This window comes from Schistocerca piceifrons, chromosome 5, assembly GCF_021461385.2.
Source record: "Schistocerca piceifrons isolate TAMUIC-IGC-003096 chromosome 5, iqSchPice1.1, whole genome shotgun sequence".
In the NCBI taxonomy this organism is placed as follows: domain Eukaryota; kingdom Metazoa; phylum Arthropoda; class Insecta; order Orthoptera; family Acrididae; genus Schistocerca; species Schistocerca piceifrons.
This window is the reverse complement of record NC_060142.1, coordinates 236,697,008-236,712,464: the sequence shown is the minus strand read 5'-3', so window position 1 is coordinate 236,712,464 and position 15,457 is coordinate 236,697,008. Positions and strand designations below refer to the sequence as shown.

General features: G+C 45.2%; 1 protein-coding gene across 1 annotated transcript in view; it reads left to right on the top strand.

The window, feature by feature from the left end:
- LOC124798235 (collagen alpha-5(IV) chain-like) overlaps positions 1-15,457 on the top strand; it is a 597,808-nt gene that overhangs the window by 405,374 nt on the left and 176,977 nt on the right. The window contains exon 3 of the mRNA XM_047261550.1: positions 472-516. Coding sequence (XP_047117506.1) covers positions 472-516 — 45 coding nt within the window. The remainder of the gene's footprint in view (positions 1-471; positions 517-15,457) is intronic.

Genomic DNA, 15,457 nt, shown 5'->3' with positions numbered 1-15,457 from the left:
AGAACATCACAGACATCCATACCCGAGGCAGGATTCGAACCTGCGACCGTAGCAGCAGCGCGGTTCCGGACTGAAGCGCCTAGAACCGCTCGGCCACAGCAGCCGGCGTACCCTCTAACAGATTGCTTCCTCTGCCGCCTAGGAAAGCCATCAGTGTGTTATGTCTCGCGTGCATCCACAACGTTCCACGACATTGCTACAGACTCACATTGCGATATGCAGTGAGAATACATAGCAAATGAAATTGATATGGAGTACTAACCGGGGGCAAATTTTTAGATAATTTTTTGAGAGCCGAAGTATATCAGCGCTGTGTTTTATCAGATTTTTGTAATACAGTCACCAACACAATTTAATTCCTTGAAGAATGGTATCACTGTATCTTCGGCATGGTAATATAAACTTCATTTATTTAATACTCTTATCTACCAATGTTGCTGCATATTAAACTGAATTTGCTTTATGTTTCAGGGTGATCCAGGAATGCCTGGTCTGCGGGGACCACCTGGAATTCCGGTAAGCATCACCACATTGGCCATTCCTACAGTATTGACATTGTACAGTTTCTTCGGATCTGAGTGTCTGATAATGCTCGCTTAACTACTGCTCCAAAATCAATCAAAATTGAAGTTGGATCTTATTTAAAATGCACGTTCCAGATTGACACATTTACAGCTTCATGTTTCACTACAATGAAATCTCCTCGGGTTTATTGCTGCGTCAGTCCCCAGTGTGTCCACGATATTTCGGGAGGTACATTCTCTCCTTTCATCTTACGAGAGAGGGAACATGCCTTCGGAAAAGTCACGGACACACTGCGGTTCGACGCGGCAAGAAATCCAAGAAGATTTTAATGCAGTTCAAATGAGGCTATATCACGGTAAACTTCCTCAATAATCACGTTACATTTTTAGAAAATACCGACGCACGCAATTTTAATTCTTCAGGAATTGACCATCAGCCATCGAATCTCTCAGATAACGCAAAAGATATTTAAAGAAAGTTGTTTTTTAATGAGTAAACTGACAAAGTAACGCACATGAATAAATGGACCTGTAGAAATAATTTAGCTCCACATGTAATGTTTTCTACCAGTGCAGCAGCTAACGTACGTGGAACACCTGTTAATAAACTGGAGCAGCCGTAGAACAAGGGAAAAATTTGAAATATGCCTTAGCAAGGTCGCAAGGCATCCTTGGTCGGCCCTTCATTCGTTTTTCTGGTTACAAGAATTCTCCGTGATTTGTTTGTTTAGCGTAAAGCAGTACGCATGGAATACGTGCAAAAGTACAAGAAAACAAGAACAAGACTTAAATACAAATGTACATTAAACTAAGAAACAGTTGCTACACGCGAATGTCCAGTCTCCTTCTCTAGTCAAAGCTTGATGCTATAGCCATGAAAAAGTCGTTTGGATCATCCATGTGGGCTCTCAGTTTACAGTCCTAAACAGTGTGCTGGTTGGTCTGGTCCAGTGCTCCAAAATCAGACACTAAGTTGGAATGATTACTCCATTTGTGCAGTTAGTATACACACGCTCCGTGTACTGTTCGGATACGGTTTATGTTCTTCCACTGATGCCGTGGAAGTTCAAAGCCCTTGCGTCTCCGTAAAGGGTCAATAAGATGTTGCACTTCCTGTATCTATACCTTGTTCCGTGATATCCAGTGAAAGTGAAGAGACCATGAAATGTTAGCAAACGAACTGCGTGTACTCTGTACTCTCAAGAGAACACAGCGCCATAATTGCTCTTGAAGAGGACTGGATAGAAAGTGCAAATGAGTATGTTGACGCAAGTAAATTTACCTCAATCCGAAGGTTTGTTTGAACACCGCAGTGCTTCACTATGCTTGTTCCTGATCGAGGTTATACGCCGTTGCCTCCGTCAGGCCACTGAGCTGCATTATCCAGCCAATTTAGATAAGCTGTAATTTAAAACTATTATTCCAAACGAAGACATTATTACACAGTAGCTGTATATAGTACAGACATTTAATAGTGTGTAACAGCATTCAGTCACAAAATGGTTTTGGTTTACTTTATTGAAAAACCACTGTTAGATGTTTCGAATGTCAGACGACATTTATACTTTTATCAAAACAGGTGGCACACTGGTTTACAATGAATCGCCCTAGGAACAACAAAAATTCACAATTTCAAAAGTATGACAATGATGGTTGTGCTGCAAGCTTGTGTTAGAATGCGACTTATATGAAATGACCACCTGGAACATTATTGTTTTCATCGTCTTTCTCCAGCGAATACCACTGATGTTCCCAGAATCAATTTTCATTCTGCACCGCATTTGCAGCTGATTTGAAACTTTCTAGTAGATTAAAACTGTGCGGTGGATTTTGACTCGAATCTGGAACGTTTAGCTTTCGCAGAAAAATGCATTGATGACTGTTCTGGAAACAATCCCATAGGCTGTGGCTGCACCATGTCTCCGAAATATCCTTTCTTCCAGGAGTGCTAGTCCTGCAAGGACTGTAGGAGAACAGCTGTGAAATTTGGAAGGTGGCAGATGTGGTACAGGCGAAAGTAGGCTTTCAGGGCGAATCGTGAGTCGTGCTGAACGAATCATCCGTATTATTAACTTAAAGTCACTTCTTCACGTGCTTGTAAAACATAAAAATTTTAGTGAAAAATTTAAATCCTGTAGCAAATTTGGCACTTCTGCTGTTTAATTTCTCTAATTATTTTCATCGAGAAGAAAATCAAACATTATACCACCATAGCATAAAGAAAATGTTTCGCAAGAACGTAAACAATTTGTTTTTTAAAAAATAATGTTCTTGTGCCTAGAATGAGATTTTCACTCTGCAGCGGAGTGTGCGCTGATATGAAACTTCCTGGCAGATTAAAACTGTGTGCCGGACCGAGACTCGAACTCGGGACCTTCGCCTTTCGCGGGCAAGTGCTCTACCCACTTTTTTTTTGCGGGCAAGTGCTCTACCATCTTTTTTATTTTTTTTTAGGAGAAACAGAAACCTTTATTATTCACAAAATAAACATAGTACGTCCTGACACATGATAACTGTTCTGGAAGGAACCTCGCTGCCGTCTTACCATGCAGCATGAAATAACAACAAAATCGAAGTGGGGCCACCTCCGGCACCCCAAAGAAAAGTATTTTGGATATGAAAACAAAATTTGAAGTACATCCATTTGCTAACTGTACAAGCGTGAGTTTTTCGAAGGTCGCATACTCGCATAGTGTTCTTAGTCGATCACATTACTTGGTCGGTTTCACAACGAAAGCACCGCCGCTCATCTTTGCGCACCCGGCACACCCCAAGTATATGGCGTGTCCGCAAAAACCGTTACTGGGAAATTGGCATACCAATCCTTGTACTTTTGTAGCCGTAATAGTGTTGTGTGTCCATCTTGCAAGTATTGCCAGTAATCCAGGACGTTCAGTAAGTTCGTACGTGTGTCTTTATAGATGTAATGGACCGTCATACCTTCGATCCACGCCACTGCGTTCGTCTTATGACGCGGAAAATACGTTTCCTCTGGAAAAAATACTATGTCAGCACAGACTGCTGTACAGATAGTGCGCCTCATGAACGCTATTATCTTTCTTGCGAGAGTCCAGACAGCCAATGCCTCGCGGCAGACCAGCCGATGGTCGTCCGTATCCAGCACGCCGCATTGCTGAGACAAGGGCGAATCCGCCAAATGTATTGCGTACTTTTTATCATTTGTAGGGTATTTTCGGTTGACGACAATGTACAATGTTGATCTGGCTGATGTAGGTAGGTCGGGTTGGTGGACCGTGCGCCACACCACTTGCCAATTAACAGCTGGATGTTTGCGTTCCACCCTATTCCGGGAGATCTGTCGAAGAAGCAGATGGTACACGTCCTTCGATGTCGACTGTCGGGACGTCGGTAAACGCTCTCGAACGTAACTGTGTTCCACGATGAACGTGCGCACATACGTTAAAGGGGGCGATATATGGGCGACACTGACTGGAGGAAGATGCGATGTCGGTACGAGTTCTTCGATGATCGTCCCCGTAAGCGAGTGATTCCTATTGCGCCACCGTTTGAGCATAGTATTAATATACATGGCACGCGCCTTCTCGTGCACGTTCACTAAACCAACGCCCCCTCTCGCGCTGGGAGGGTAAGCGTGTTGTACAGTACCTTAAAGAGTTGTCCCAGGCACACATAGTACCCAAAAGCCGCCTGAATCCTCATAGCCATCGTGCGCGTCAAGGGGAGAAGGTGTGTTAGGTGGCACATCATGGGCGCGAGGTAAAGGTTGACGAGTAACAGTCGCTGCAGCGTATCCATCGACCGTAGGGCGTTTAGTCGTACTGCCGTGCGGACTCTGAGTAACAGTCTTCGGTAGTTGTCCGCAGCCGTTCTCGCTGTCTCTTTATAAAAGGTGATACACAAACAGCGGAGGGTTTCCACCGCAGGTAAGGGTCCTTCCATCCTGGTTCTAATCCACGCCCTTCATGCATGAATTGTGATTTTCGGTAGTTGACCACACTTCCAGCTGCCATCCCATACGTCTGTAGCCAATCCAGTGCTGTTTGAGTCTCCCTCTCATTCCGTACGAGGAACACAATATCATCCGCGTATGCTCTGCATTTGAATGATAAATGCCGTAGGGAGATCCCGGTAAGACGGCGGCGAAGGCCTGCGAGACACGGTTCTAAGGCGATCGCATAAAGGAGGATCGACGAGGGGCAACCCTGTCTCACTGATCTTAAGATCTTAAAATACTCAGTTCTCCCTCCGTTGTCCACCATCGCTGATCTGGCGCCGTGCAACAGCCGCATCACAGCATTGGTCAATAATGGCGAGACACCCATCCTGTTCATCACCGCCGCGAGGTACACATGATCCACGCGATCAAAAGCATGATCGAAATCTACTGCAACCATAGCCCCCCGGAGGCGGCATGCAGCCGCGAGGGCGACGACGTCACGATAGTCTCCCAAGGCTGTGTGGATATTAGTGATGCCGCCAAGACAAGTCTGATCGGCATGTATTCGATTCTCCAGCGACTTTTTGATACGACTTCCCAGGATGCGCATGAAGATCTTGTAGTCACTATTAAGGAGGGTCAAGGGGCGATAATCACAAGGCCGTTTGCCACCACGGGGCTTCGGTATCGGTATCATAAGTCCTCCTGTGAATTGAATGTGAACCGGTACCTCTTGCCGCAGAAGCTCATTAAACATACATAGCCACATCGGTGTCATAATGGTCACAAAGGCACGGTAAAATTCCAACGGGAATCCATCTGGACCTGGGGACTTGTTGCAAGCACCTCGTGTAATCGCTTCCTCCAGCTCTTCACACGTAATTTCAGATAACCCGTCTGCTTCCCCGTTCACACTCGTCGCGTCTGGGATCTCTTCCAGGACGTTCCCCAACTCCCTCTGACCCTCCCCGTTGCTCGCATAGAATCTGCTAAAATGATCCGTGAACGCCTGTGCGATGCCCCTTTCTGTTGTAAAACGACAGCCGTCGCCGAGATCGATCTCATGTATTAAATTCCTGCGACTTCTTCGCCTTTCCTTTATCACGTAATGCATCGAGGGAACCTCGTTGGGCAGGAAATCCGGCGACCTCGCGCGTATCATCGTATCTGCCATCCTCTGCGTCGCAAGTTGTACCAGCTTCGCCTTAACTCGGTGCACGGCCGTCTGGCGGTCTGGTGTAGGTGGTTGAGCTAACAGTTCCCGGAGAGCCGTAAAGTAAAACTCAGTGGTCGTGCGCTGCCATTGAGAAACCTCCTTCCCGTAACCTATTAACGTCCTCCGTAAAGCTGGCTTCGCGCACTCGATCCACCACTGCAGGACAGAACCGAAAGAATTTCGTCGACGGAGGCAGCCATGCCACGCGTCGTCCACCATGCGTCGGCATTCTGCATCTCGCAGGTGGGAGACGTTCATCTTCCAATTACCCCTCCGTCTCCATACCTGCTGTCTATCAAGGTTAACCGTACAAATATATGCCTCGTGGTCTGTAAACGCTGTCGGCCATATTTCTGCGTCCACCGTCGACATTGATAACGTCCTTGAAACGTAAATTCGGTCCAAACGGCCCGCGGAGTGGCTAGTAAAAAATGTATATCCTGGTTGGTTGCGATACTTCAGGTCCCATGTATCGACTAATTCCATCCCGTTGACCAACTCCCTAAGTTCGTGGCTGGTAGTATAGTTAGGTTGTTGGTCCTTTCTGTTGAGCACACAATTAAAATCTCCGCCGAGTATGCAACCATCGTATCGTCCCTGGAACAACGGTGCAACCTCATGGGCGTAAAAATCTGCTCTGTCCCTTCTCTTATCCGAGCCTGACGGTGCGTAAATGTTGATCAAACGTATTCCACCTATGGTCACGGCCGTACCACGGGCAGAAGGCAAATACTCTACTTCGTCTGCACGTATCCCTTCCTTTAGTAGTATAGCTGTGCCAACGCCTCTCTCGTCACACGGGGAACAGTAAATGTCGTAACCGTAAAAGTCCGAGGGGGGAAGTACCCGAACTTCTTGTAATAGTGCGATGTCTAAATCCGCAGCCTTTATCATGTCACTGAGCATCTTGATTTTTTCCGGCGTCCCAATGCTATTGATGTTAACAGACCCTATCCGATAAGCTTGTTGCATGGCGGTCAACGTAGGTAGGGTATCGTACGGTCGCTAATTTTGACGTACATAGGCTGCTGTCGGACTAACGTCCCCCGCCGTCCCCTCATATGGTCTGCCATTATTCCGTGCACTCTGCCGGTCTTACACCGGGAGAGTGCGTGGGAGCAGTTCCTCCGGCATCATCTGTTCCCCACGGGGGTGGCTTTTCTGACCAGTCCCCTAGTGTCCCATCGTTGTCGTGCGGTGCAGGCGCCGTAGCCTCCTCAGTAGCCTGTTGTCGTCTATCGAGCTCCTTCGCTGTGTCTGGAGCATCGTCAGCGGTAGGTCGTACTGAGCTACCCAAGCACGACTCACGCCCCGTCCTCACAGCTTTACTTCTGCCAGTATCTCGTCTCGTACCTTCCAAACTTTACAGAAGCTCTCTTGCGAACCTTGCAGAACTAGCACTCCTGAAAGAAAGGATATTGCGGAGACATGGCTTAGCTTCAGCCTGAGGGATGTTTCCAGAACGAGATTTTCACTCTGCAGCGGAGTGTGCGCTTCCTGTCAGATTAAAACTATGTGCTGGACCGAGACTCGAACTCAGGACCTTTGCCTTTCGCGGGGAAGTGCTCTACCAATTGAGCTACCCAAGCATGACTCACGCCCCGTCCTCACAGCTTTACTTCTGCCTTGTAATTTATTGCATTTTAGTGCAATAAAAGATTTAGTAAAAAAAAAAAAACAAAAAAATGAGACAGCTCAGTCCGTTGGCACTTGCCTGTGAAAGGCGAAAATCTCAGACTGGAGTCCCGGTCCAGAACACACTTTTAATCTGACAGGAAACTTCATCTCCCAGACTGGAGTCCCGGTCCAGAACACATTTTTAATCTGACAGGAAACTTCATTTCCCGTGTTGTTCTTCATTTTTTTGCGTACACTCACAGTGGTCTTCAATATTATTGCCATTACTAACGAACATGAATAGTAATGAAGACAACTGTGGTTGTAGGTAAAATTAATGAAGAATAACATGAATGTTACTACTGGAGAAATACAATGAAAACAAATGTTCCAAGCTGTCATTTCATGTAAATGCCTCCTAACACGAGTTGGTAGCGCATCCATCATTGTCATACCTTTGAAACTGTGATTTTTTTGTTTATTCTAGGGCAGTTAATTTGTAAACTAACGTACCAAGTATTTTAACAAAAGCATGTAAGCAATCTGACGATGAATATATGAATTCGAAACTGGCAACGGTGTTTTCAGAGCGATAAAGCACAGACGTATTATAGCTGGTTGCTGCTGCGCACGGCCTACATTATGCAGCTTAACGTGGGCTCTGATCCACGATGAGGCATGGCAGTTTGCACGACAACAAAGCATCCAGAGATGAAAGAAGCGACAAGCATATTTGTAATCAAGCGCTTTCATACAGAGCATCATATCCGTATAGAAAAGCAACCGCGGATGAACCTGTGGGTAATTTTTTTCCTAAAGTAAGGCTTCTCTTAAGAGGAACAATAAACGAACATTAACCTTCAGGAGTCTGTAATCCAGACCCTTGCTCATACACCTTGTAACGATAGTGTACTGAAGGTAAGGCGACAAAACTGATTGTTGTCTCACCGTATGAACACGTGGGAAGACCCCAGCTTCGAGATGAAAGCAAGGCCACTGTGAGCGAGGAAAAAAATAATCGCGTAACAACATGTCAGGGGAAGCGATTCGACAGATGAATTACCTGGAACGAATTGGCATGACTCTGCATAGCCAGGTAGAGAATGGGTGAAATTTTACAGCGTCTCACAGTCAGTAGATGCAGAAAGCAAGGCATACCATTACATGAAATACTTCGAAAAAGATGTATCTTGGAGAATGGTACAGCAATGAATTTACTGCCCGTAATACAAGTTACCTTGCACAGCGACCTTTATAAAGGGACATTTGGATTGAAAGAACAGTTTCTCCAATCTGGCCTATCAGAATTTTGATCCTTGAATATTGGCAGAAACGAGGATAACCTGCTTCTATTACTGACTCTGGTTATGAAATATACTAAGCACTTCTGTTAATCTTAAAGAAAAGGTGGAGTAAGATTTCACGCCCTGTCAATGAAGAGGTCATAGTATTGTAATGTAGAAGCATTAGAATAACGGTGACAGATTAGAATTTATCGTCTCGTCGACGATGAGATCATTAGAGACGGAGTACAAGATCCGAGTGGGAAAGGAGACCTTGTATCTTTCACGACGCTGTGACAAGGGAGGTCCTAGCCTCTGTTCGCACATGGAGACACCCGCCACTTGTCATCGAAATGTAATCTCTCAAAGTAAATTATTTTGCTGCGTAGATTTATTTAAAATAAACACTTTATTTCATTCTTGGTAATTACTAACGTTTCTCCTTGGACTAAATGAAGCTGTATCACACCAGAAATTATTTTATGCTCACAGACAGAAGTGTGCGGAAAAATAGCACATGTGAGGATGGCCCTAACAGTGCAACCATAGTAGGTACGGCCACAACAATCACAGAAATGAAGTTCACATGCAGAATGGTAAAAATAGTCAACCCCTTTAAGTTTTGTACCCAGACCAGAGTTCGTAACTCATGAAAACAGGTCAGCGTAACTCTTGAGCTGTTAATGGCCAAGAGGACAAGATTACTTACTTGCGTGTCTGAAAGAACATAAACATACATTGTTGACGGTCCTCAGTTATGGATCGTCAACGATGTATGTTCTTTCAGACATACAAGTACTGTAAGTATTACAAGCCTAGTTGGGCATACGATGTTAAAAACATTGTTCACGATTCCCTGTAGTCCCATTCTCCCTGTTACGGGAATCCAGTAATGTTGCGCGCATCAGGCGATGAATAAAGTGGCCTATTGCAAAAGGATGTAAACAGTGTGGCATATGGAGGTCTGTGTCGGTCTAGGAGCGTGAACGGATAGGCGAAGTGCTTAAGTTGACCACTAATTAAATATAAATGGCTTGGCCGTGTACACTGTAACATTACAGCCGAAATTTGCTACATGTGGTTATTCTCTCTTTTCAAAAACTGAATTTATCACTTGTTGGTTTTTTTTTGTGACCCTGGAACAAAATCTATGTGCCTACGAGCCACTCCACAACTACATTTTCAAAGAGACGTATCAGTAAATGGTCTGAGAGTTCGGAACCACGCTTGGCCAGGCTGATGTAGGTTTTCTGTGGTTTCCTTAAATCGCTAAGCCATACATTTGGAGAGTTTCTTTGAAGAATCGAAGATTGATTTTCTTCCCCATGCTGGTCCATTTCGAGGGTGTGCTCCGTCTCTAATGACCTCGTTGTCAACGGGATGATAAATCCTAATCTTCCTTTAGTTCCTTCGCGTTAGTAAATAAGCCCACAGAACAAAATATTAGCCATCTTATCAAAAGAGCACGCTGGTCTCTTTGGGGTGCTATATATGGTGTACAACTCGTACCGGCCGGTCATGTGACCCACCACCGCTGACGTAATGGCAGAAGAGCAGAAAGGAGTTATGGTGTTTGGGCATGCCGTGAATGGAGTTACCCGATTTCTTGATGTATTAATGCCTGCAAGGTATGCTGTAGACATGTGAAAGTGGTCATAAAAACATTCTAATCGACGAGTACTGGAGACAATGACAACAGATTTTAAACCAGGCATGAATTACTGCTGTCAGTGAACATAGGTCCATCTCAACCAGTTTCCGAGCGAATATTGCCTAGGGAACTGCATGCGACGGAAATTTAGTGTCGAATACCTAGGTAAATCTACATCTATACTTTGCAAACCAGCGTGAGGTGCATGGCAGAGGGTACGTCCATTGTACCAGTTATTAGGGCTTCCTCCCGTTCCATTCACGTATGGAACGCGGGGAGAATGCTTGTTTGAATGCTTCTGTGCGCGTAGTAATTATTTTAATCTTATCCTCACGATCCCTGTGAGAGATACGTAGGGGACTGTAGTATATTCCTAGAGTCAATATTTAAAGCCGGTTCTTGAAACTTTGTTAATAGACTTTCTCGTGGATAGTTTACTTCTGTCTTCAAGAGTCTGCCAGTTCAGTTCCTTCAGTATCTCTGTGACACTCTCCCACGGATCAAACAAACGTGTGACCATTCGAGCTGCCCTTTTCTGTGAACGTTACTTTCTGCTGTTATTCCTATTTGGTACTGATCCCAAACTCTTGAGCAATATTCTAGGATGGGTTTAACGAGTGATTTGTAAGCAATTACTCTAGTATATTGACTGCACTTTCACAGTATTCTACCAATAAACTGAAGTCTACCACCTGCTTTACCTACTACTGAGCCTATGTGATCATTCCATTTCATATCCCTACAAAGTGTTACACCCAGGTATTGGTATGTGTCTGCTGATTCCAATAGCTAGGACCAATGACCTCGCTGTTTGGTCCCCTCCCCCAAACCAACCACAGGTCCAACAGCGATTGCTTAGAGCAGCACACAAAGACTTACTTTTTAAATGAGCCAGACAACAAAAAAGCTGGACAGTAGCTTACTGGAATGAGGCGTTTAACTTGCAGTGTGTGGAGAGAGTAGTTTACGCTGGACGTGGTTCTGTCATGTTTTGAGGGTATTTTTTGTACGTTAATTTGGGCTTACTCAGTCAGGTCACTGTAACCATTAAACAGTAAGTTTATTTCAACATTATTGGTGGAGATATCGCTTTACAACAGCCGTGGTCACAGGGTTTCAAGCATACTTTCCTGGTCTGAGGAACACTCACGCACCCCACTGCACCTCGAAAGTCCCGCTAAATCACCCAATATTAATCCCACAGAAACTGTCTGGGATTGTTTGGAACAGAGGGTGAAATGTAGCAATCAAAACCCGCCCAGTTTGGTAATATACATGGTCTGAATATCAACGAATGGCTTCAGTTGGATATGGCATACCTGGAAAAACATGTGGACTGTCTTCCTTGACAGAGGCCAGAGGATCATCTCCGTGTGCATCAACAACATGCTAGTCGGCTATAGCGCCGTATTTGGCGCTGTCCAGTAGGAGATGATGGTTAGGCCCTGGCAGGCGCTGTCGCTGTGGGAACGCCGTCTGCGAAACATCCGCAGGCGCTTCCGGCGTCGGCCGTCGACCCCCTCCGCCGCGATAGCTTATCGGGGAGCTCTGTCATCTCCTTTCTGTTCGTCTCATCTCATCTCGTTTCGTCTTCTACGCAGGCTATCACATGCCTTCCGCGGGAAAACGATGAATATCAAATCGGTGATGTCACTAGCTTCACTTTCCTCTCTGGTCACTGAAAAGGAAATTGTACATTCTGTGCGTTGTTAACGTAGCCATCCTTCTGTCTCTCTCTCTCTCCATTTTTGTCTTTTTTTTTGTAGCTGTTAAATTTCATTCTGTTGATTACACTAGATGCTAGTGAAGTCCTGGGTCTACGCTATGATTAATTTCCCAAGAATCTCTGCTTCAGAGACGTTCTCCAAGAGAGTATTTTGCAAAAATAAGACTCCAATTACTTTTTATCATTATATCTTCGGTGTTCCACATAGTTCTTTTTCAGTTGATTTCTTGCAGCGCTATGTCGTTGGGTTTTATCTCCACTGAGGATGTTTCTTTTATCTTCCCCACAGATACATTTCTTCTTCTTCTTCTTCCAGTTTCAACCGTCCTGATTTTGAAACGTCCAGAATTTACACCCATGATTTATAATTCTCCAAATGTTTGACAAATGTTTGTCTTGTATGTATACCAAGTTGCCCTTCCTTAGTAGCTTAAATTTACGTTTTAATGCTCGCAAGCCCATCCCAGTTGTTATTTTCACATTGGTACCTGTTGTGTCGATATGACTTCATCGACAACATTCTGCAAGCTGCAAACCAAACATCGCACTTGGTTTTTGTTTTTCAATGACATGAATAACAACAGTGACTTCTTACTGGGGAAACAGCATCAGAATGAAAGGCCTATTCGAAAGAGAGTTGATTTAAAGTTTGAACATGATTGGGACACAGCAATACTATATACTAAATACAATACCACCCTGTTGGCGGTAATATTCATTTCACTCCCAGAGTTCTGTAAGCCAACAATTCGGTCTATTGGAAGGCAGGTGGAATCCAAAAGAAAGTGCATCTTGGTATTTGCACATACACAAATTATCGCCGCAGATGGAAGTCAGATTTATTAATCAATCATTAACAAGTTCAAAATCAGACTTTTGGGTTATTAGTCACTCATTTTAGCTCAGAATCTGTCAGAGCTTAGAAACAGCTAATCACCAAAGAGAAATGCTTTATACAAGGGGGAAAAGGAGAGATATCTCTTATTAAAAATGTTCACATCACTGCCTCGTAATAAATTATAAAATCGTGGAAATCGCCCAACAGCACTTCTCAGCTGTTGCTATAAACTCTTGGACAGACTTCTATGAAATAGGATAAGCACAAGAATGAGGGATGATGTCCCCGTTGAACTAGGAGCTGCACAAACCGGGTTCTAAACCCGACTACACAAATCGAAGTTGGATTGCAGAAACAACTGAAGACATCTGTAGTGTCTGTCGGCTTGATTGTCTCTTACGATACAGTATGAAAGAAGACCTCTTATGTAAGTCAATCAGAATCATCCCCTGCTATACCACATTGCGATTACAAATTAAATGCTCTCAGACAGCACTTACGTGCACTCCAGGGTAATTTCATAAGCAAAGAAATGAAACTAAATAATGGACTACCTCAAGGGTCAGTAGTATCCCCTACACTTTTCAACCTTTATACACACATCAACAGAAGTTTTGCATCACTCCCTTATTTAGGAATTCGTAGGACGGAAAACAAAACCCGCTCTGAATTACGCACTTATTCGTTAGTAATGTGTCCAGATGTAATGTGTGTGTGTGTGTGTGTGTGTGTGTGTGTGTGTGTGTGTGTGTGTGCGTGTGTGTGTGTTTAACTGGATAACGTCAATACGTGGTGGAACGTCTCCTTGCTCGGCTGAAGGCTTGGATTCGTCGTGGCAAACCATCGATGAAATAACTAAGTCAGCCTTGGTCCTAACTGTCGTACTCCTCAGTGGAGACTGTGCGTAAGTCGCCGAGAGTGCATGGTAGTTGTCGGCGTCCAAAAACAGCTCGTTTCAACCGATCCCACACATGTTCGATTGGGTTCCCATCCGGGTAACAGGCAGGCCCCTCCATTCTGGTAATCTTAGCGTGCTGAAGGGAAGTGCTCACGAGGATGACACGATGAGCGAGCGAGCTGTTACCAATCAAGATGAAATTGTCACTAAAATATTGCCAATACGGACCCACTATTGGTTGCAAAATCTCGTCCCTGTACCGTAGGACAGTGCCCTGAACAACCACGCCCTCAACAACCATGTGCTCAACAACCACGAGACCGAGCGAGGTGGCGCAGTAGTTAGAGACTGGACTCGCATTCGGGAGGACGACGGTTCAATCCCGCGTCCGGCCATCCTGATTTAGGTTTTCCGTGATTTCCCTAAATCGCTCCAGGCAAATGCCGGGATGATTCCTTTCAAAGGGCACGGCCGCCTTCCTTCCCCGTCCTTCCCTAATCCGATGAGACCGATGACCTCGCTGTCTGGTCTCCTTCCCCGAAACAACCAACCAACCAACAACCACGAGAGGTGTACAGAACATCACTACACCACCATCTGGTTGCACATGTGGATCACAGTGTTGGAGGACTTCTATATTATCGGGCTCTCATCAAACATGTTGTCTGAGACTCTTAGGGTACAAACAGATCCGAGTTTCATCCGTGAACAACACCCGATGCTAATCGTGGGACGTCCATTCTGCATGATTTTTTGCTCTTCTGTGGTCTCGCGGTAGCGTTCTCGCTTCCCGAGCACGGGGTCCCGGGTTCGATTCCCGGCGGGGTCAGGGATTTTTCCTGCCTCGAGATGACTGGGTGTGGTTGTCTCGTCTTCATCATCATCATTCATCCCGATTACGGTCGGAGGAAGGCAACGGCAAACCACCTCCATTAGGACCTGGCCTAGTAAGGCGGTGCGGGTCTCCCGCATCGTTCCCCTACGCTCTGTAAAGAAGCATGGGACTTCATTTCATTTCAACGGAGACTATGGTGTGGCGGTGTACGACATGGTGATTGCCATGGTCGTTTGGTATGGATATTCGCATCATGCGATCGTCTACTAACAGTTTGATGCGATACATGGCGTTCTCTTCAAACACGGAATTCAGTTCTGGAGCACTCAGCCCACGGTTCCTTTGACTCATAAGTCGTAGATATCGAGCATCCTCTGCGCCCGCCGAACGTGGACGCCTGTGCTGTGTATGTCCGTAACACTATCTGTCAACTGGAACCTATTCCATTTCCGCACCACATCACTTTGACTCCGGTGCGCTGGTCGAGCTCTACTTCCCTAGCTGACAAGCCTGCTGCGCGTAACGTGATGATGCGGACCCGATCATTGGTCGCGACTGTCCTTCAGGGCATGATGGATGTGCCGTTTCAAAGATGTCTCTGATGCGTCTCTATTGGTACTTTACTTGCAGCTGAAATGCTGCAGACCATTCGATTGCGGAGCTCTAACCGTAGGTAGCGCTGAGGGATGATCTTCCGCTCGGTGCATAGCGGTCGCAATAGCAACATACCTGCACGACATTTCGGAGCGATGAAAAACTTCTCTTGGTATGTGTATTTCTGACAAACCTGAAGAAGAGCAAAGAAGTTTAGATATGTTGACAATCTAGCACTTGCGGTTTAGCACAAGGAGTTCAGAAGTGCTGAAAACACTCCAACTGTTGATCTCGACGAACTACATAAATATTTTACTATGTGGAGACTCATACTGAATGTTTCTAAAACCAAAATC